The 20,748-nt window shown below is 34.7% G+C and overlaps 1 protein-coding gene across 2 annotated transcripts in view; it reads left to right on the plus strand.

Annotated features, from left to right (window-relative positions):
* Positions 1 to 20,748, plus strand: part of PDS5A (PDS5 cohesin associated factor A) — a 78,589-nt gene that overhangs the window by 33,928 nt on the left and 23,913 nt on the right. For both annotated transcript variants that reach the window (XM_066317090.1, XM_066317091.1), the window contains exons 7-18: positions 2,683 to 2,763; positions 4,188 to 4,328; positions 5,382 to 5,497; positions 6,285 to 6,379; positions 7,250 to 7,395; positions 13,339 to 13,490; positions 16,691 to 16,804; positions 17,412 to 17,493; positions 18,234 to 18,282; positions 18,412 to 18,551; positions 19,552 to 19,667; positions 20,372 to 20,477. In XM_066317090.1, coding sequence (XP_066173187.1) covers positions 2,683 to 2,763; positions 4,188 to 4,328; positions 5,382 to 5,497; positions 6,285 to 6,379; positions 7,250 to 7,395; positions 13,339 to 13,490; positions 16,691 to 16,804; positions 17,412 to 17,493; positions 18,234 to 18,282; positions 18,412 to 18,551; positions 19,552 to 19,667; positions 20,372 to 20,477 — 1,338 coding nt within the window. The remainder of the gene's footprint in view (positions 1 to 2,682; positions 2,764 to 4,187; positions 4,329 to 5,381; positions 5,498 to 6,284; positions 6,380 to 7,249; positions 7,396 to 13,338; positions 13,491 to 16,690; positions 16,805 to 17,411; positions 17,494 to 18,233; positions 18,283 to 18,411; positions 18,552 to 19,551; positions 19,668 to 20,371; positions 20,478 to 20,748) is intronic.

Raw genomic sequence — 20,748 nt, forward strand, 5'->3', positions numbered from 1 at the left:
TTTGTTAATTTAAAATCACAAAAATTAGGCAGGTCCATCCATGACTACATAATTAAATTAATATACAAAACCAGGGAATATTGATTTGGTTGCATGAAGGGGGAGAATTCATGGAAATGTGTAGCACGGGATTGACTAAGCTGTGGCCATTGTCATTTACCTGTGAAATCTCAACAAGTTTATAAAAGTATCTGTTGTTGGAGATGAGTTTGCATTCCTTCTGTCATAATCATGAGACAGGAATGCCATTCTTTCAAATAATTTTTATTGACAGCAGTGTGATAATGTCTTATTGAAACTGCTAACAGAGAGAGGCCTCTTATAACAAGAGTCCTTGTGAAAATATACTGTTCTTTGTAAGTTGCTTATAATGAATTATAGGCAGTAGATAAGAGGAATGGAAGCAGAGAGTTGCAATCTGACATGATGCTGTTAATGGTGGGCATTGCTCTGAGGGTACAAAGGCCCAGTAAAACCTTGTACAACTTAACAGTGTGTTTTGACTACTTGATTTAGGCAAAGTAAAAGTGATTGTGATCCTTTAACATTACCATTGTTATAGTTTTGCCTTATGAAGAAAATGCTCAAGCAAGGCTCTGATAAAGAGGGAGATTGGTGTAAATATTGGTTTGTAATACGTATTTAATATCAGTTAGAGGACTGGTGCCACCCTTGCCAGCTCTTGGTCATGAGCAAATTATATCCTGAAGTCAGTGCTCAGTATTGTAATTTGGCCAGTATGTTAGTCTGTGTTACTTTGTTTCCTGTAACAACAGCCCTTAAACAACTGTTTTACCATGGTAGTTCCAAAAAAAAAACACCAAAAAACAAACCAACAATAAAGTTGTTTTATCTGATCTGCCAGCAGAGTTTGACTGTTGTAACTATGTTCTCCTTTCATGAACAGATCTCCAAGAAAATTCTGTGATTATATTGCCTGTCTTTAGATATGTAAATCAGAAGCATTGTAGCCTTAAGAGCACAGTTGATTTTCTTGTACAATGCATACAGTAGCAATACTTCCAGATCTGTGGAAAGCAGTCAAATACCAGTCATTCTCCGCTATGACATAAGAAAAATACCACTCTGGCAAGATTTAATGGAAGTTTGTCTTTGTAAAGAAGCTGAGATAATGTGTTTTGGATAATGCAGTTCTGGGTTTGGTGTGGTGGTGTTTTTTTTTTTTGTTTTTTTTTTTTTTTTTTTTTTGTGTGTGTGTGTTTTTTTATTTTTGTTGTTGTTGTTTGTTTGTTTTTGTTTTAGTTAGACATGATAGACAGTCTGCCTCTGAATTTAGATTATATTCATTTGTACATCCATTCATAGTAAAGTGATAGTGTGGTGTACATTGTTCTCTGTGTGTGATAATGTGACTCTCATCTAGTAAATCTGGGTTTTCAATAGCAGTAGCATGTCTCACCTTTTGACCTGTTGCCTCATATTGTAGTTTTTCTTATTAACTTCAAAAGTAGTGCTATTCTATGAATATTTTTCTTCTCAGGCTTACTTAAGTTATTCCTTAAAAACATTTTCATGTGTTAAAAATATGTGTTTCCTTCTGCATGTTCTACAGCATGGGTAATCCAGACCCACAAGGTTTCTTTTCTCCTAGTAGTTGAAATAGTTGATTATTTGTTTTATCAAGTTATATATTACTTCCCTAGGCTATTTTGGTGTTTGGTTTATCAGTGTTGTGGTGTTCTGCGTTTGTGTGTGTATTTGGGTTGTTGGTTTGGTTGTGTGAAAGAAACTGTATTGACAATCCATAGAAAATGTATTTTAAAGTTTAAGATTGGCAGTACTTTAGTTTATTACCAGCATACCAGTCAACAAGATTTCACCATGGCTGGGTTTGGGAAAAAGTGTTGGGATATTTTTTTGAGAAGAATTGATGTAAATCTCTGTCTTCTATAATGAGACATCAGTTTAGTGCTTTGGTGAATGAGGAGATATTTGTTAGAATCTTTGGCCACTTGTTTCTCTTTACTCTCTGTTGATGAAGTGCCTTTGTCATCCCATTAGTTAAAAGAACGTGAAGGCGTTGTTCTCAATGTAGACATTCCAAATACTGTATTTCTAAGAATCCATCATCCCTGGGCTTTACCTGCATTTTGTCTGCAGTGATTTGTAGTTTTCAGGGCAATCAGCTCATGCATATCTATTTTTTTCCCCTCCAAGATGCATTAATCCTTAGATGATATAAACTAAATCATATGGCATTTATACAGACTTGGACAGTCAAGTTTTTCAGATGTGCAGTTACATTCTTTTTCTTGCTCAAGAGCAATATAAACAATTTTTGGATTTGTCATATTACAATCAAATGCTTGCTTGGAAAATTAACTGCTAACTGCCCAAGTGTAGGTGCTTTCTGTAGTCTCACTGTGGACTATCTCAGAGCATATGATACAGTCTTTGGAGAAGTCAGTGCAGTTTTACTCTTTAGAAAAGGCTGAACTTGCTATGCAGCATGTACCTTTCATATGAGGAGCAAACAAAACCACATTTAAATATTAATTTAAATTCATTCTCCATACATTGTATGGAGAGCTGTGTTCATTCTTCAGTGCTAGATTTGGTGCACATAAATTTTCAGAGTATGGAGGTATAATAATGTTTCTTCAAAGTTTATTATGGCATGTGAAAGCTCTGTAAAATTTTATTCTATTTTCTTTATTTCAGAACCTTAACAAACAAGCGTTTGATCTTGCAAAAGTCCTGTTGAAAAGGACTGTCCAGACCATTGAACCGTGTATTGCCAATGTATGTAAATTAATTAATCCATGTTACTTGCTCTTGTTACTGTCTTGATTTGTTGGAGATTTGATGGATATTTTTATCCTTTTAAATTGTTTATAGAAGTTACTACAATTTTCCGAATAGAATGTTTTTGCCTTGATTGTTAAGTGTGTGCAGGATTTCAAATAAGCTAAGAGGAAATTAATCTTTATCCATCCCAGTCTAATGTTAAGACTGAATCTAGGCTGTGAAAATGGTGACTACCAAAAATCCTGTTAAAACAAAAGGAATTATTAATACTTCATATGTCCAGCAACCAGAAAACCTCATTTCATACTAAGCTTTAGGAGGAAGCATTTCAAGTTGCTGGCTCTTTGCTACATTTTCTTTCCCCTCCTAAACTTACTATGACTTGTAGTCATAAAGGGTAAAAGAGCTATGCATTTTACAGGGATTCAGATTATAATTCCTTCTTGTTGAATGTGAGTGTTGTATGTTCTGCCTATTAATACAGCTAATGCAATCTTTGATGAATGTGATCAGATCCATTCTGTTGCCTTTCCTTGGTGCTGAAGCCAGTAAAATTCATAAAATTCAGAGCAGTTTAAAAGGGAATTAAGCGGGTTCATAAAAGATGAATCAGTAAGTATTTAAAAGCTCAAGGAGTCTCCCTAACAGTTCCAATTCCCCTGTCTTTTTAAGCTTTGTAGTTAGTCATGTTGAAACAGGACAGTACATAAAGTAACCTTTAAGTTGATTTAATACTCTTCTCATTACTTTCTTTTTCAAGTGTATAATAGCTTTTTTGCTATTGCATTTGCCCTGTTTAAATAATATTAACCCACAATATCTAATAGAAAATATTAGATTTTAACATGCTTTATATAAATCCAAAAATAAATAAATAATAATTTAGACTACTTCAGTTTGTTTCTCTTAGATCACTAATGACCTTGATACATTACCCATCAAATACTGCAAGGCATAACATAAAAGCATCTGACATTTTTTTAAACTGATTTGAAGCAGAGAACCTTTGTTTTCAGCATTTGATGATCTTCAGTTGGATTGGGTTTCAGGGATAAGAAAATTTTTTAAACGTTCTAACTTTTTTTATCAATGTTCTGGATGAATATGCATTTTAAGTTAACAATTCTTTTATTACCTGTTAATTTTGCTTGGGAGTTAGTTACCAAGATTTGAAATTATCAAATTGTCGTGTATTAAACTACCTTGATAGAATTAATAGAACTGAACTGAGAAGGATCCTTGTAATTTACTTGACCCAAAACTGTAAGGGTGAAATGCTTTGATGTAATGAAGAAATTGTGCTTTGAGTGCCTTCCATTAGTATAAAGCCATTAATGATACTATGTTAAAATAATTTTTTAAAATAATGTAGGCATTAATGAAAGAAAATATACCATGTAATGCTGTTTGTATTTTAGTTTTTTAACCAGGTTCTGGTACTGGGAAAGTCTTCAGTAAGTGACTTATCAGAACACGTTTTTGACTTGATACAAGAGCTTTTTGCCATAGATCCTCACTTACTGCTGTCTGTCATGCCACAGCTGGAATTCAAGCTGAAGGTGGGTTACACTGTAGCTTTGGACAATCAGTAAAATTTGTGGGGATACTAAAAGTGCACAACTGTAGATTAAATAAGTGTTCTACTAGAGGGATAAAAATTCTGTATTTATTGCTTTATTTTGAAGGTAAATATGATATTAAAGAAGGGATACTGATAATTTGTATACAATTATGTACTTAATGTGCTTGCAAACATGTATTGTGCACACAAAATATATATTATCATTATAATGATAAATTAATGCAGTCTAATGCAAAAGCTTTATGTACTTAATCTTTGGATTACACCCAAAATTTATAAAGTAATTAGGCTGTGGTTGGCTTATGAGATGCAAATGTGTTAACTTCAGTATTGATTTGCAGAATTTTCTTCTATGAAATAATGTTTTAATAATAGGGCGAGTATTTCCTAATATTTTATCAGATTTGTTATTGTTGGCTAATAAGACAGCTGACTGCTTTTGGATCCTTGAAAATAGTTAATTTATCCTGATTTGGAAGTCTGTGGGGGTTTTAATTAAAAAGCTTTTTGTCTTTCCTAAGATTGTAAGTGGACAAGAGAAATAATTTTGTATGTGTGGATGTACATGAAGGCTATGGTTGCAACAAACAAAAGTAACCAAGAAATAGGTATTTGGTGAAATTACATGCACCTTTCATTAGTGCACTTGTGTTTATAAGATTTTAATTGGTGTCTTTTCCACACACATAAAATAGTCTTAAATGCTTTAAAGCAAAACATTAATTGTTTGCATTAATTGTTTGTATTGTCAACGGTATGTCAGAGTACTGTGTGGGGGGTTTTATTCCTCAAAGAGAAGGTCCTTTCAAAGCAGAACCATTTATTCAGTGTCTGCAATACATTACCTTAATAGGTATTTGTATATTTTGCCTCATATTAATCCAATAAGATAATTACAGAGAATGAGGATTATCAGAAATACTTTCAAATTCAGTTCTTAATCTAACTGTTCACAAAACAGAATACTATTACTAAGGTATTATGGATAATTATGGCTAATGATTTACAGTTTTTGTGTTCTGATTTTTAGAGCAATGATGGAGAAGAACGTTTGGCTGTTGTTCGACTTCTGGCAAAACTCTTTGGCTCCAAAGATTCTGATCTGGCCACGCAAAATCGACCTCTTTGGCAGTGCTTTCTTGGGCGGTAAGGAAATGGGAGAGAATTCTGAATTTCTGGTCTTCTATGATGTTATTTTTTCTGTTTTCTTACAGTATTGCATTTTTCACTGTCTTTTTAGTGGATGTAACTGATTGTATCTGAACAGGTTATTTTATTAAATCTTTAAGGCAGGAAACTGCATAGCATTATATTTTAGAAGGAAGAGCCCTGAAGAACTGCTGTTATGTTGCTATCAGCTAAGAGCATATAAGTTAGATAGACAGCACATTAAATGTATAGCAGAATTTACACAACAGCTATGGCAGCATTATCTGAAATTTCATACTGTTCAGCTGTATCTACAGCTCTGTTTTGCTTGGCATTTACCTTTCTGAGTGACGGGATAGTTTGTTTTATGTAAATGTAGAAGTTGATAATTTTTTAAAAAATGAATGTTTTCAAATGGTTCCTGTTTGTTGCTAATTTACTTTTCTATATTTTTGTGTTTAAACACAAACACACAATTGTGTAAACACACACACACAATTGACATTGTATGGAGAGGTGTGTTCAGAAGTCAGTGGGCAAAATCCATTGGGATAAAAAATATTTTCATTCTTTTAGTCCTGACTGAATTTACAAGAAATAACAAATACTTGTATGAGGTACATTATGGAGATAAATTCAAAACATTTATATTCTCTAATTTTGCCATATAAAAACATTCTAATAGTTAACAGAAGTTACTATCAACACATGTTATTACATAGAGAACGATACTGATTTGCAAAGCTAATTAAAAATTAACATTCATCATCTTCTATCCCTCTAGGTTCAATGATATCCATGTCCCTGTGAGATTAGAGAGTGTGAAATTCGCCAGTCATTGTTTAATGAACCATCCAGACTTAGCAAAAGACCTCACTGGTGAGATGCTCATACAGGGGTTTAGAATAATCTACAGAATGAGCAAGGAACTGTGTGACTATTTTTGTACATAGCAGTGTAGTTCCAAAATGTGTCAAAACCAATGCTTGATGCTGGGTGGAAGGGGTATCTGCAGAGTAATTGATTTCTGTTGAAGACAAGTGCTAGTTATAAGAAAGAGGAGTGTGTGGTTTTGTGTGGGCTTTGTCAGAGTGAGTCATTAAGGATCTACTCATTGCAGGATGAATTTTAAAGTAATTTCAAGTTCTAAAGAAACTTTGGGTGAGGCAAAGCAAATATTGGTGCAACATCCTGACTTTTCTAAATCAGTGACTGAGTTCCCCTCTACGATGTTGCACTGAGTTCAGAAAATACCTTTTTGCTGATCTAGACTATGAAATTTCTTCTTTCTCTACAGTATCATTTTAACTATGAGAAGATTTTGAGGCTTAACTGAAAGTAGTGTTGTTTTTTGGTGCAAGCCATTGTCAGTATTTTTGATTTATTATTTACATTTTTCACTCTATGGGAATGAGAGTTTCTTCTCTTTGTTTCTTCTTATTCCCTCACCCCCTTTTACTTACAATGTATTTTAGTCAACTTTATTTCACTTTATTGCTGCTTGTAAATGAGGTTATCATATAAACTATCACTCCTATATTCTTCTGATATTTACAGCCATGTAAATGTTTTATATTTAACATAAAAAACATTGGAATGGATGTTTCCTGTGGGTAGCTCTGTATTTAATAGGTTACATGGCTGTGATATATGATCATGACATTTAATTGATTAAACATTATTAATGAATCAGAATACATCACACCTGTGTAAAAAAGCCAAGCTTCTCATTGTTTCTGCTCATAACAGAGTATTTGAAGGTTAGATCACATGACCCTGAAGAAGCCATTCGACATGATGTTATTGTTACAATTATTACTGCGGGCAAGAGAGATCTCTCTTTAGTTAATGACCAGCTGCTTGGCTTTGTAAGGGAAAGAACTCTGGACAAACGGGTAAGTGTTAATATCGTATTTTCAGCAATTACCTGCTTGTAATATACTTTGGTAAAAGTAAAATTAAAAAAAACCCAAAGCCACAGAATCAGAGAATCTTCAGAGCTGACTATTAACAGGCATACTGCCGGGGAAAAAATAATTTTCTTACAAGAACATCTTATTGAAAATTCCATATTATGGTGGCATCAATCAAGTGTTGTCAAATAAATAAGGTCATTGACACGTAATAAATACAGTTACATTTTAAGAACATCAGAATGGTCACACATGTTTAAACGGAAGGTCACTATAACCCATTGTAATTCTCACAGTGGTCAGTTTTGGCTTTCAGCAGTTTGTGATTGAAGGATTTTTTAGGTCTGCTGGCCCATGTTCATAATAACTTTGAATAGAGCTTTATTCCATATATTTATCAATTTTTTCTTGAATTTATTTGCACTTTATAAGCCTCCATGGCGTATGCATCAGTAAATTCAGGTTTAATGCATGTTTGGGAAAAGTAACTTCACATGTTTGCTTTTGAACTTGTCTGGGTATCTCATAGTTCTTGGATTATGTAAAATAATGAATATTCTTTGACTCATTTATATTTAATAGATATGAATACCATATCTTCTCCAGTTCTTTGTTTTCCATTCTAAAGAATCACCTGATTAACTTCAATGTAAATTGATTATTGCATACTTCTGATCATTCTTGTCTGAGTGTCTCTATCCTGTTGAAACTAAGGTGACCAGATTTAGGAACAATGTGCCACTCATCAGAATATCTGATTTTGAATGGCATTCACAGTTTGCACCACACTGTGTATATACTTGATGGTAACTTTTTTTTTCTTGTTCTGAAACATTGTCTGTCTCTTCTGCTATTTCTGAGCATTGAGCTGACAATTTTAGAAAACATTTATGTTAATATCATTGTTTTTCTTGAATAACTTTAGATGAAATACTGTAAATGCAGAGTTAATGCCAGTATGAAAACCTGCCCTTAATCTGAATTTCTTCCATTTCATTTTGTAACAATTCAGGAGCTGCAGTTCTTAATTACAGTGTTACATCTGATTACCTCAGTAAATTTTATACACACTGTTCAGTTAATTTTGTAATAATTTTTCATATGTGAAGTGTCAGAGATTCCCTTTTGACTCAGGGTTCCTTTTGTTCCTTTCATTGTGAAAATCAGTCACTTACTTCCACCCATTTCCCCCTATGTTTTAGTTAGTTAATTCACAACAGAATTTTTATTTTAAGGCCCTCTGGTACAAGACTTTGTTGTAAGTTTTTCGGAATCTTAATGCATTTTACTGATGTTCTTCTGGGTATGCTAAAAGTTTTTAGATAAAACTTCACATTATATAAAGTTCAATGACACATTTCCATAACTTATTTTTCAGTAGTGTAAGCTCTTTGTTGTCGTTACCGTTCTATTTCAACCTGTTTGCCCATTCAAAATCGGATGTTCTGATGAGTGGCACATTGTTCTTCTTCAGACCCTTTGGTTTCTTTCACATTTGCTGTCTTCAATCTGTTGATGGGTAGATTGCAATAATAGAAAAATTTGTATTCAGTATATAATGTCTCAATTCCTGTAAAAGTCATGAATGGGTTACCACCTGGTCTTAATGATTTTGTTCTTACTTGCTTTATTAATTTTTTTAAGTGTCTCATAAAGATACTTTAAGAAACCTCTTCAGACCTCTCTCCTGGAATAAACCTGTTTATCTTTCAGCCATAAGGAAAGGGTCTGGAAGGCTTCCTGCTTCTGGAAGCTTTGGTGAAGATGTTTAGTTAGTATGCTTTTAATAACTTCATTTTGAAACTATTGCCCATGCTTCATCAAGGATTTACTTTCAGTTTGCCAGAGCTTACACTGTTTCCTGTTTACATTTTTTTGGATGTGGCTCTATACTCTTTGGAGGGTGATGCTAATGGCAGACTTCTCTGTGCTATGTAGCCATGTTGATATTTTTTTCCTTATTATTGTTCTTTTTTGTTAGGCTGTAGAAAGGATGGCCCCCATGTCATTCTAGCTAGTTACTGCAATTACTTATTTTTTTAATTTTACATTTTTTTGTTCTCCTTTCAAGTGAAAATGTTGCTATAATGGATTTTGAGAAAAGGATACTAGTTTTTTACACAGAGGAATACTGATTTTGAGTATGTTCACTATTATAAAGCAGCTCTTCAATTAGTTTTACTTGCAGCTTGACATTGTATGTTTCTCAGAAGTGATCAAGATCACCTTCCTTCTTTCTCAGCCACTAAACATGTCCAAAAGGTCATTTATGAAATCTAAAAACTTTTAGTATAGCCACCATTTCCCACTGGGATTGTTGCCTAGTGAGAATGGGATGATTGTTACTGTGTCTTCAACACGGTGTCTCTGTTTTCCTTAAGCATGCTGCTGTGTCAGTGAGGCAGTCAGCTATTACTGCACAGCTGTAATACTGATTTCTACAGAGCTAGGTCTTTTTTTGTGTGGCTTTAGATCAGTGTGACAGCACTTAATGTTCCTCATGTGTTTGACTGAGTCATTTCACAACAGTCATAGGTTTGATATGTTGCATTTCAAGGTTAGGTGCTTTTTCAGGCAATCAGTGAAGAATAACTTTGTCTGTATATGATGTTGCTCTTATAAAAATCTCTGGAGGGAGCTTTAATGAAAATATATCCTGAGGAGAAAATAAAATTGAGCACTGATAGAAATTACTACAACAAATACTTAGCATTTGAAGTAGACTGTAGCAATATAGGATGTGCTGGTAAATATCATTAGAGTTATAAAATTAAGATCAAGGACTTGTAAATTTTCATCTGCTTTTTTTATTATTTTTAGGATTTTTCTCCAATTTAGGAAAGAAGCATTGCTAATATCCATGTAACTATCTTTGTTTTCTGTGTAGGATTTTCTCAATTCCAGGCTGAGTACATTATACATACCTATTTATAATAATTCTTTTTCTTTAATGGAACTCTGTATTTTGCTGGCTGCATTTCCCCTTTGTAGCTGAGTTTCTGTTGGACACATCTACTGCAAACTCCTAAAATCATCATTCATCAGTTTGACTTCATCTTTTTAGGCCTGCAATCATCTATCAAATGAGTATCCCTGTTACTATGAAAAGAATGCTTGTCCAACAGGCTGAAGTAAAGTGTCACCCTGTCATTTCAGTTCTTCCTCTTGTCCTTGTAAATCAGGGAAAAAAAATGAAATTATGCTAACTGGTATGCCATTTGAGTCTGGGGTTTTCTCACAGAATTGGTAAAGATAACACTTTCTAGAGTTAAAGGAACATCCTTAGCTGAGTTCATCTGTATAGACATTTCAATGATGATTGTAACTATTTAAAAACCAAAAATTTAAAGCAAGCAAACAAAACTCCACTTCCACTACTAGTTTTCAAATCCATTTTTATTGGTCCAGATGGAAAAGTGACTGTGGTAACAGATGCTTCCCAAAAACTGAAATCTAGTCTTTAGTAACAACTGTTCTTACGAAAGCTGCACTGGAACACTGTCTCAAGGGTCTCTCCCTTGAGCATCTTCGCTTTTTAGAATAATTAGGAGACATTTTAAAAACAAATAACAAAATCTTTTCCATTTTACTGGAATAATCTTAAGAACCTGAGAATTTAAGAGAGTTTTGACAGCTGACTTGACTGGCATTTCTCCCTAACAGTCCTTATGAAGTAGAGACTCAGGCCCTTCATAAGAACTGACTTGCATTTCATCAGCTTGAAGTCAAAAGCTATAGGGTGAGGAGCCATAGAATCATGCACCAATTCTCAGTTCCTTTTTACACATTTTTCAGCATGTGTGTTAGTTTTGACCGTGCTGAAGACCAGTGTGGCTTTTTCCAGATAAAGGAGAACGATTGTAGGATGTTTATGAAAGGAATAGGTTAGTTGTTCTAATGGTAAGGTATTGTATTGAACTTTCAATAGCAATTTTTTTTTTTCAAAGCTCAGGGCAGCAGTCATCAATGGAGGAATTTAATTATGTTGATCAACCAAGGAAGCTAAGGTTATCAAAATTCTTCTGTTAATTAAATCAGGGTAGTAATTCTGTTAGCTGTGTTTATTTATATGCTGCCTTTGAAACTGATGATTACATTCCTCTTTATGTTTATTTACTGTTTCAGCTTTAATTCTCAGAAGCATCTTACTCTTTTTTTGCTACATATATCTCCTATTCAATTACTTGCTTCTGTGGTGTTCAAAACATTCTCTAAGGAGTTTGGTCCAGTGTCTCCTATTGTCAGTTTGCAACTGCCTTTTGACATGCTCTGTGATCTACTCTACAGCAATTTCACTACTCAGAATTCTGTTGGCAATCCAAACCTCCTTTCTTTTGTTAACCCCTTGTTACTCCATTTTAGGCTTAAATTTTCTGAAATGATTTCTAGAAATCCTTTTTCATTTTTTTCTGACAAGTTTTGCCATCCTTCCTGTCTTGTATAGGAGATCTGATGAAGCTATCCACTTGCCTTGAAAGGGTTTATCTGAATTCAGAAAAATTACTGAAAATGTTCCCATTTCAGACCTTTATTTAAAATGTGCTTTAGATCTCAACAGGAGTGAGCAAATTCCTGCAGAAAAGTTAGACAATAACATCTATTTATAGCTAAAGTTTTTCTCATTAGTGAAAACTAATTACTGTGTTACGTTCTAGAAAATTCATTACTATCTTGATCTGTCATTTGTGGTTTTAATACTTGAAATTTTGAAACAAAATACAAGTTTATTTTTTTCATCTTACTGTTATAACCAGCAGCTAGTGGTGTCTTGTGGTGACATGAGCCATATTGTCTTGAAGATTTATCTTTTCCTTGCCCTTCAAGAAAAGGAAATCATTCAGTAAAACTATTAAATTAAACTTGCAGTACCTCAGTGGTATTGAGTCAAGCTTTCAGTTTAGCAAGATCAAGGAAGTTACTCACAGTATGAATAATAGTATTTACATTTGTGCTTCATAGGCTGAAATGATGTGTGTATTGTTAGTCCTTGGGAGTTCAAGGCCAGAAGTGATACCTAGTGTGTTCTGGAAGAAATTATCTCAGTTTGAATTTAATGCATTTCTTCTAAATGATGTGGGAAAACAAATGTCTTCTGAGGGTTACTGTGTAAATCATTCAGCATGAGACACTGTGCTGGCTTGTTAAATCCTTAAATCGGTTCTGGTATGATTCCTTACACAAATCAGCACAGGATGGCCTATAGTTCTTGTCTATTAAATTGCTTAATAATGGGATACTTGTTATTTACTTGAGGGGATAAAGTATGACCACTAAAATCAAGATTGAGAACCCAATAACTCCTCCTGCAGCTGCTGTACTCTGGGTGTTTTGTTTTGTTTTTTCCTTAATCCTTGCAGTTCTAGAGTGATGGCTTCAGGGCTTCAGCAAAGTGGGCCTCTCCCAATGTCCTGAAAAGTGGCCTAAGAGTTCAAGCCTAGCAGGTTTGGCATGGCTGAGGCTCCAGGTCTCCCATGTCTAGGCAAGGGTGCTGTAAGATGATGCCAAGCAATGGGAAGAAAGGTCTGCCACTTCCAGTGCCTTGTCTCTGTATAGATAAGCCTTCCAAACTCTGACTCAGTAAGATGCTTTTTCAGGCGTACATATTAAGCTGTACTTAACTTCTTTTCTGTTAGCTAGCTCTCAGATTTTCTTTGCTGGGCACAGAGAAGTAATGAAATCCTGGGTACTGACAGTGTTTAATCTGCATAGTACTGGCAAGAAAACCTTTATGCAGGCTTTGCAAATTCTCATCTAGAGGCTTCAAAGGGCATTTTTCAGCTTTTGAAGTGTCTAAATATAGGAGATCAGAAAGTGGCTATTGTGTCTTTCATGCTTCTACATCTTTACTGTATTTTATATGTTTTATTTATTTATTTATTTGCTGGAACCAATTCCCCAACTTCTTTTAATTTCTTCCTTCTCAAGTGGCGAGTAAGAAAAGAAGCTATGATGGGTCTTGCCCAGCTGTACAAGAAGTACTGTCTTCATGCTGAGGCTGGAAAAGATGCTGCAGAGAAAGTGAGCTGGATAAAGGATAAACTTTTGCACATATATTATCAAAATAGCATTGATGACAAGTGAGTCAATCTAAGTCTTCCTAATTTTAATTGTGTAGTGATAAAAAAATATTCTGAAAATATGTGCTTATCCTGTGAAAGCTGTTATATTCTGTATTTTTGGGTTGATGTATGATGTATTTAATTAATCATTAAGACTTATATGCACATATTCAGGATTGTTGTATTATCTGTTCATGGATTCATTTTCATATACTGATAAAACTAGGTCTATGATGATAACAGATTTTTATTAACTAACTACTGTGTAGAAAAAAATAGTCAAATTCAACATTTACTAGGCCAGTTCTTGTTTGCACCACTGCTTTCCAGAGGCCAGGCTGTGAAAATCCATCATCTGTGAGTGTTATGTCCATACCACAGTACATGCACAGATCTCTCCTTTTGGTACAGACTTTTAGGTAGACCAAAAGCTGAAGAAACATCAGGGGTACTTTCATATTTGATTCATCTCTGTTTGTCACTCAGTCCCTTCGATTTTTTGAAATACTGTTTTGGTGTTGAAAAAAGTATTTTAGCCAAGGTTTTGGAAGGTTATTAATAGTCTTTCAGAAAAAGAGAAGATGTGAGGTCACACAAAGGCAGAATTTCAGCCTAGATTTTTAGTATGGTAGACTCACTGTAAAATTCTTTACAGTGTTTTTTTAGTGCCTTGTTTATGCAGCCTGCTACTTCAGTATGTTTTGTTATCTTGGTGACCAGTTTGAATTGGCCAATAAGCCTCCTTCAGTCACCAGTTATGACAGTAAATTTTAAACCACTGCAGTGGTGAAGGCTCTTGCTTTGTTCATGTGGCTGATCATAAGTGGGCCATAGTTACATACTTGATTAGTTGGCACCTCTTTTGAAAATCAGGAAATCTTCACATAGTTTATTCAAAGCTAATTCAGCATATGCATAAAAATAAAGTTTAGTTTGCATTGAGAGGTTTATGGTTTTTCTACCACATCTACAGCTCTTTTTCAGTACACAGGTTTGATAGTGGACAGAGAATGAATCAAGAGTTGTATAGTGAATGGGGCAGATGTTTTCTGTATTTCTGCTCATAGCAAATGCAGAACACTGATGGAAATGAGGCAGGGAATTTCAAGAGAAGACTGTGTCATCAAAGCTGAGTTTCTTTCTCTGACGTGATTTTGGAAAGTCTGATTACACTATTGAAACTAGCTTTTTCATGAGGAGGCATGGGTTGTATCCTGTTTGTTTTCTGGGTGTCCACACAAAGATTGGTGGCTAGGTTTTTTAATGTTCCTCTAGGTCAATTTGATACTCTGAATTTTAATTCAAATTCTACTTGTCTTCAAAGGCTGACAATTAAGTTTTTGCTCAGTGGCATCATTGGGTTGGTTTCCTGATCTCAGTGGAAGGATAAATGTGTTTCAGTGCTATAGTCAAGATTTTAAAAATGTAGCACCTGATGAGCTGTAGAAATGCTATGATCTTTTAAGACAATCTGTCCGATCCTTTAAACACACAAGCAAGCATGAGCCAGAATTAGGCAGCTCTGGCCTATTTTCCTTTAGTAATGCAGCAAAGAGAATAAAAACCAGCAGTGGACAGCTCTAAGCCTTAGAGTATTTTCCAGAGGTGCATGGGATAATGCTAGTCTTTCAGAAGATAATAGTGCAGTATCACACAGAGCTCAGGCATGAAGTGGAATAGAACAGATTTTTTTCCACACATTGATAACTTGGTCGCTTGATAATGTTTTTTATTGTTGCTTGACTGTTGATATACACGTCTACTCAAGACTGAAAACTTCTGACCATAAGAGCTGCCTCTCATGAGTTCCCTGAGCTTCTTTGTTTTATAACAAATACACAGAGAATGGAGTGAAATAACCACATCTGAAACAGTGCCCAGTTATCAACTGTTGTTATGCTAGCCAGTCACTTTTCTCGAGGGAGAGAAGTGTGTCTTGCAGTTACTCCCACTTTGCAAATCATGACCCTAGCCAACAGGGACCAGGGAAGGGATGATGCAGTGTCTCCATTTGTATTGACTGCTTTTTAGAACATGTATCTATAGAGACATGGACTAGAGTAATGTTCATAAATTCGTAAGAGCTCTGATCCCTCCAATCTCCTATTGTGTTAAACAGATGGAGTCCCTTGAGATCTGAAGATCCTGTTCCCGAAACTGTTTAGCTGGTGGAGTCATCAGTAGGGAAGTGTACATTTAAAGAGACAAAGCCATGTTTTCTTTAATACTAATGGGCTGTCTTGAGATAGATGTATCCATATTCATGGTCTTCCTTTTATTCCTCTGTTTTGCCATCGTGTCTCTTGGAATTTTCTTTCAACAAAAATAAGCCGTGTGAGCAGAAATAAGGTGTGTTTGATCTGTGCTGCTGTGGTCTCTGTACAAGGCACTCACAGAGTTCTTGCTAGTATTACTGCAGTGGTGCATAGTGAAAAAGGTATAAAACACACACACAGTATTTGTCAATAAATAACAAATTGTATAGCTGAACATTGTGCACAGCTTTCATTAGTATGAATTAAATTAACATCTGAATGTTCTTTCATTGGGGGGCTATAATTAGATTAACCTCTCGTGTTTTGTAGTTCAAAGTTGGTATTTCATTTAAAACTTCAAATGTGTATTTAAAAAGATAATTGGAGATTGTTTTTGCTGGTTTGGTTTGGTCTCACTTAGTTCCTTTTCTGCTTCTTTAGTTGTGTATGTTTTAGTGTTCCTTCATCTCCACCTTTTTGGTGCTGACTTTTAGCTTGTGTATTAGAATGAGTAGATTCTCAGGTACTACAAGTTCAATTTTAACTATTCCCTCAAGGATGCTTCAGATTTTTACTTTTTTTCCCCTTTGATTTATATTCTTGTATTCTTTCTCCTTTATTTGAGTTTTTATTGTCTGTGTTCCTTCCTTCTATACATTAGAATAAACAAAGGGAGATTCTCAGATCCTAAAGACAAGGAGAATTTGGATGGTGATAGATTCTCCTCTTAGAGGTGAAAGTGAAAGCTCTCGGAGCAGTTCTTGCTGCTCTTTTTGTCAGTAGTGGAAGGAATCTTTATGGCTGAAATAAAGGCCACTCCTTTTTTGTCTCTTTGTTGAAAAATCTGGTTTTAATGACTTCCACTATTTCTTGGGTTTTTTTTTCAGCTTGTCTGAAAGGTATCACTATTGTTTGACATGTACAGTACTGATTTCTCTTCTTTTTTTTCTTCTTTTCCTGAAGATTACTGGTTGAGAAAATCTTTGCTCAGTATCTTGTTCCACACAATCTGGAAACAGAAGAGCGAATGAAGTGCTTGTACTATTTGTATGCTAGCTTGGATCCAAATGCTGTCAAGTAAGTATAGTTTGTATTCAACAAATACTTGCTTTCTTAGGCTTTTCTAACACCTATGTTCTCTTTCTTGTAATATGTAATAAAAATACAAAGAATGGATGCTTAGTATTATTTGCAAGTAGGATAATATTTGAAAGCATTTCCCTTTTATATACAAACCCAACACATCCATTAGACTAAAGGATCCCGTGATGTTTGAAAAGAGCGGGTTTATCCGTTCATTTTCATCAGATCAGAACAATGCAGACTTAAAGGTGCTCAGGTGGTGACCTCTAGGTTTGCTCTGTGTTAGGGACCATGATGATGGTATCTGTAACTGAATTCTGGTTGATGGTGGCCTGTTCTTAATTTGGGTGGTTGTAAAAAATACCAGGGGTGTCCTGCATACATTAAATTGTTCCTAGAAGAATAAGAGAGAGGATGTTCTGTAAAAAGAGAAAATCAGTTGAAAATTTGTTTTCAACAGTTATTTTTAGTATTTGGTAGGTTTTGATTGTACCTGGTAGGTTTTGCACTTCTAAGATAAATAAACAATCTTGTTTATTAAAACATCTAGCATGTTCTTGTCACGGAGAAGCTTTTCTTTTCTGGTTTCCCATTTTTGCAGAGCACTGAATGAGATGTGGAAGTGCCAGAACATGCTAAGGAGTCACGTACGAGAATTGCTGGATTTGCATAAGCAGCCCACTGTACGGTTTTGAAAATATTTATACTTTAATCCAGTGGATCTGTGGGACTGACTTATTGGGGAGTTTTAATGCTGTGTTATTTGTTCAGTGTAACTTTGTTATTCATTGATTTCTTTATGGAGACAACATTCCATTCTCACAAAGTAAAGTTTTTTCTGTAATGCTTGAAGGTATATGACCTCCTTCTGTTGATCATTCTTTCGTAGTACTACTCAAGAACTTTGGAACAAGTTTTAAAAGTTTCAAAGGTTTTTGTCTGCTTTTGACAGACCTTTTCTCCTTTCTCAGTTTCTAAGAGATTTTGAAAATGGAATATATTGTAACAAAAAGCAGTGATTTCTTTGTTGGTTAGAAAAAACAAGTCTTTAAGTATTTGTACTGGAATTTTTCTAGTAGAAATTTTAAATAGAAGGGCATTGCTTTGAGGTTTTGGTGAGAGAGTGAGCTTGTGGGAATTTTCTGTTTTGGGCGTACTGGGGTCTTTTTCCTGATTTTGACCTGTTATGTGAATTAATGAATTTTTGCAGTTCTTTGATGTTACAAGATTTTTCCCCACTCTGTGTAATGGCTGCTAATGATAGTTTTACTAATCTAGTATCTATCCTTAAAACAAAAACATAAAATGTAAGATTCAGGAGTAGAAAGTAGTGCTGCAGAAGAACTTAACAGATCATCTTAAAGGTGTATTTTATAAAGGAGTTACTGCTGATTTGCTTATCTGTTTTTGCTGTTGTCCTCAGTCAGAAGCAAACAGTGCTGCCATGTTTGGAAAGCTGATGACCATAGCAAGTAAGTGTTAATAACTTTCTATAAACATTCTGTAAACTAGTACAGCATTCATGGAAACTATATTTTTGTGAATCTTGGCCTGCTGAAGTTGCAGATTTATCTCATGTTGAACTGTTTTTAATCATACAGAAAACCTTCCAGATCCTGGAAAAGCACAAGATTTTGTGAAGAAATTCAATCAGGTTTTGGGAGATGATGAGAAACTTCGGTCCCAGCTTGAACTGTTAATTAGCCCTACATGTTCTTGTAAACAGGCAGATGTCTGTGTGGTAAGGAAATGGAAAAGCACACTTTTATACCAAAAGTATTTGTGATTAAAACAGCTACCTGGAATTAATGGTTGCCTTAGTTACCTAAACATGGTTTTACATGTTTCCAATTTTCAAAAAGTGCCTTTTTTATTAACTTGTAGAGATTAGGGAAAAGATAATTACGATTATCATCTTAAGAAAACATGAGCTTTATTCCTTGCTGGGATTATGAGCATCAAGCATAGTGTCTAAAGGACCAATTTATTTCTTCAAAATATTTTATTTGAAGTGCTTGTTCTGTGGTAGAATTCCCTAACTGTCTTCTCACACCAGTTCAGCTTTCAAGTACCTGCAAGTCATCTATTACTATCTGCATATTGTTAATTTATTTTTCATCCTAGAATAGTATTTTGAGATGATTCTTTCTTTTCCTCGTGTTATTTAACCTCTTTGAAAATACACATCTTAATATTAAGTTTGTACTCTGCCAGAGTCTGCCAACTACTACAGATTTTTTTTTATGGTCTAAGGCAAAGTAAGCAATTTCATTGGCAGAAATTAAAAAGATCATGAAGAGCACCTACAGACAGACATAGATTTCTTGCGTTTTGTCTAATGGCTCAGAAATTGTGCAGCAAAGGGAGCAGGAAATTTTTTCATTGTTAAGAAATCTCATGTACTACAGGGTTACCCACAGTTTTCTGGATTACAGTTCACAACAGACATATCCATTCTGTGCACTGACTTCACTCTTCCTTAAATCTGTTTTGAATCTGGGCTGCAATTCTTAAGAACCCCTGAAGAACTCTTAACTAGAAACCTGTAATCAATGGTTTTGTAAACTATGTCTGCTTTGAATCTAACATAAAGAGAGGCATGGAGATAACCCTGTTAAAGTACGTTTCACTGATTATAAAGACAATCTCTGTGGTAAAAAGAAGTGACTATATTTAGCTTACTCAACATGTTAAAGAAGTAAAACGAGCGTAATTCTTGTTTGTATCTAATATTCTTGTAGAGGGAGATAGCCCGGAAACTTGCAAATCCTAAGCAGCCAACAAATCCTTTTCTGGAAATGGTCAAATTTCTTTTGGAAAGAATTGCCCCTGTACATATTGACTCAGAAGCCATTAGGTAAGTTTGGAAGATCATGTAAAGTCGACTCATGAATGATTAAAGAGATGATAGAAATGGCAAAAGAAAAAATAATCTATTTGTTATTTAAATTGGTCTGTCCTAGTACTAAATGTGTGGGTGAATTTTAAATGAAAATTATGTAGATGTATTCATTCCCAGCAACCTAGAGGATGCAACTTCTTTTGATGCTGCTTTGCGGTGCTGTCTGCAAAATGATTTTAAAAATGTAGCAGTTCATGGTGAAAGTTCTATTTTTGGGGCTTCAGGTGAAAACTGTGAACATAATTTTCACATAGTTAACTGCAGCACAGTCTTCCATATAGCATCTGAATTAATTAGCTTTTGTGGGGTTGTGCAAGAGAATGTTTTGATTTCTTTTGAGACCTGTCTGGCAACCTAATTACATTCTGAAACTTGTGCAAGTATGTGTTGATCTAATGCCACCAGCACGGTGGGGGGTTTTTTTGGATGGGTTTTTTTTCACCCCAAAGAATTCATTTTGCAGAAAGTGAAATTAGAAGGAAAATGGCTAATGTAATAACTTTAAAATATCAAGAACCAAATAGCAATGCCAACACCACCCCTGAAGGACTGTTGTCTTCCCTTTGTATGTTGTGAAAACCAAGTAATCTTGCTTATATCTGCAGCCTTCAAACTTGTCATACTTATTTGTTTGCTCGTTTTTGTATCTCTCATTTTAGTGCACTAGTAAAACTGATGAATAAATCCATAGAGGGGACAGCTGATGATGAAGAGGAGGGTGTAAGTCCTGATACTGCTATTCGTGCAGGACTTGAACTTCTCAAGGTAAATCTACATTAATGCAGCAATAATCTGTCATGGAAGGGACAAAAGTGGCATGAGTAACAAATGAATGTTAGCATGGCTTTAATAGTCATTACTTAGATAATTACTTCTTTAATGTATGAAACTGGTTATTAGTACTCTCTTGAAAGAAGAATAATGGAAGAAAGGGTTTGTTGGAAGGGGTACGTTTTGAAAAGGTGCTGAGCATTGAAATGTACATGTTAAAGCAGCAATTCATTTCTGCTTAGGGAAGTAGTAGAGAAGAAGGTGT

This window comes from Sylvia atricapilla, chromosome 4, assembly GCF_009819655.1.
Source record: "Sylvia atricapilla isolate bSylAtr1 chromosome 4, bSylAtr1.pri, whole genome shotgun sequence".
NCBI lineage: Eukaryota > Metazoa > Chordata > Aves > Passeriformes > Sylviidae > Sylvia > Sylvia atricapilla.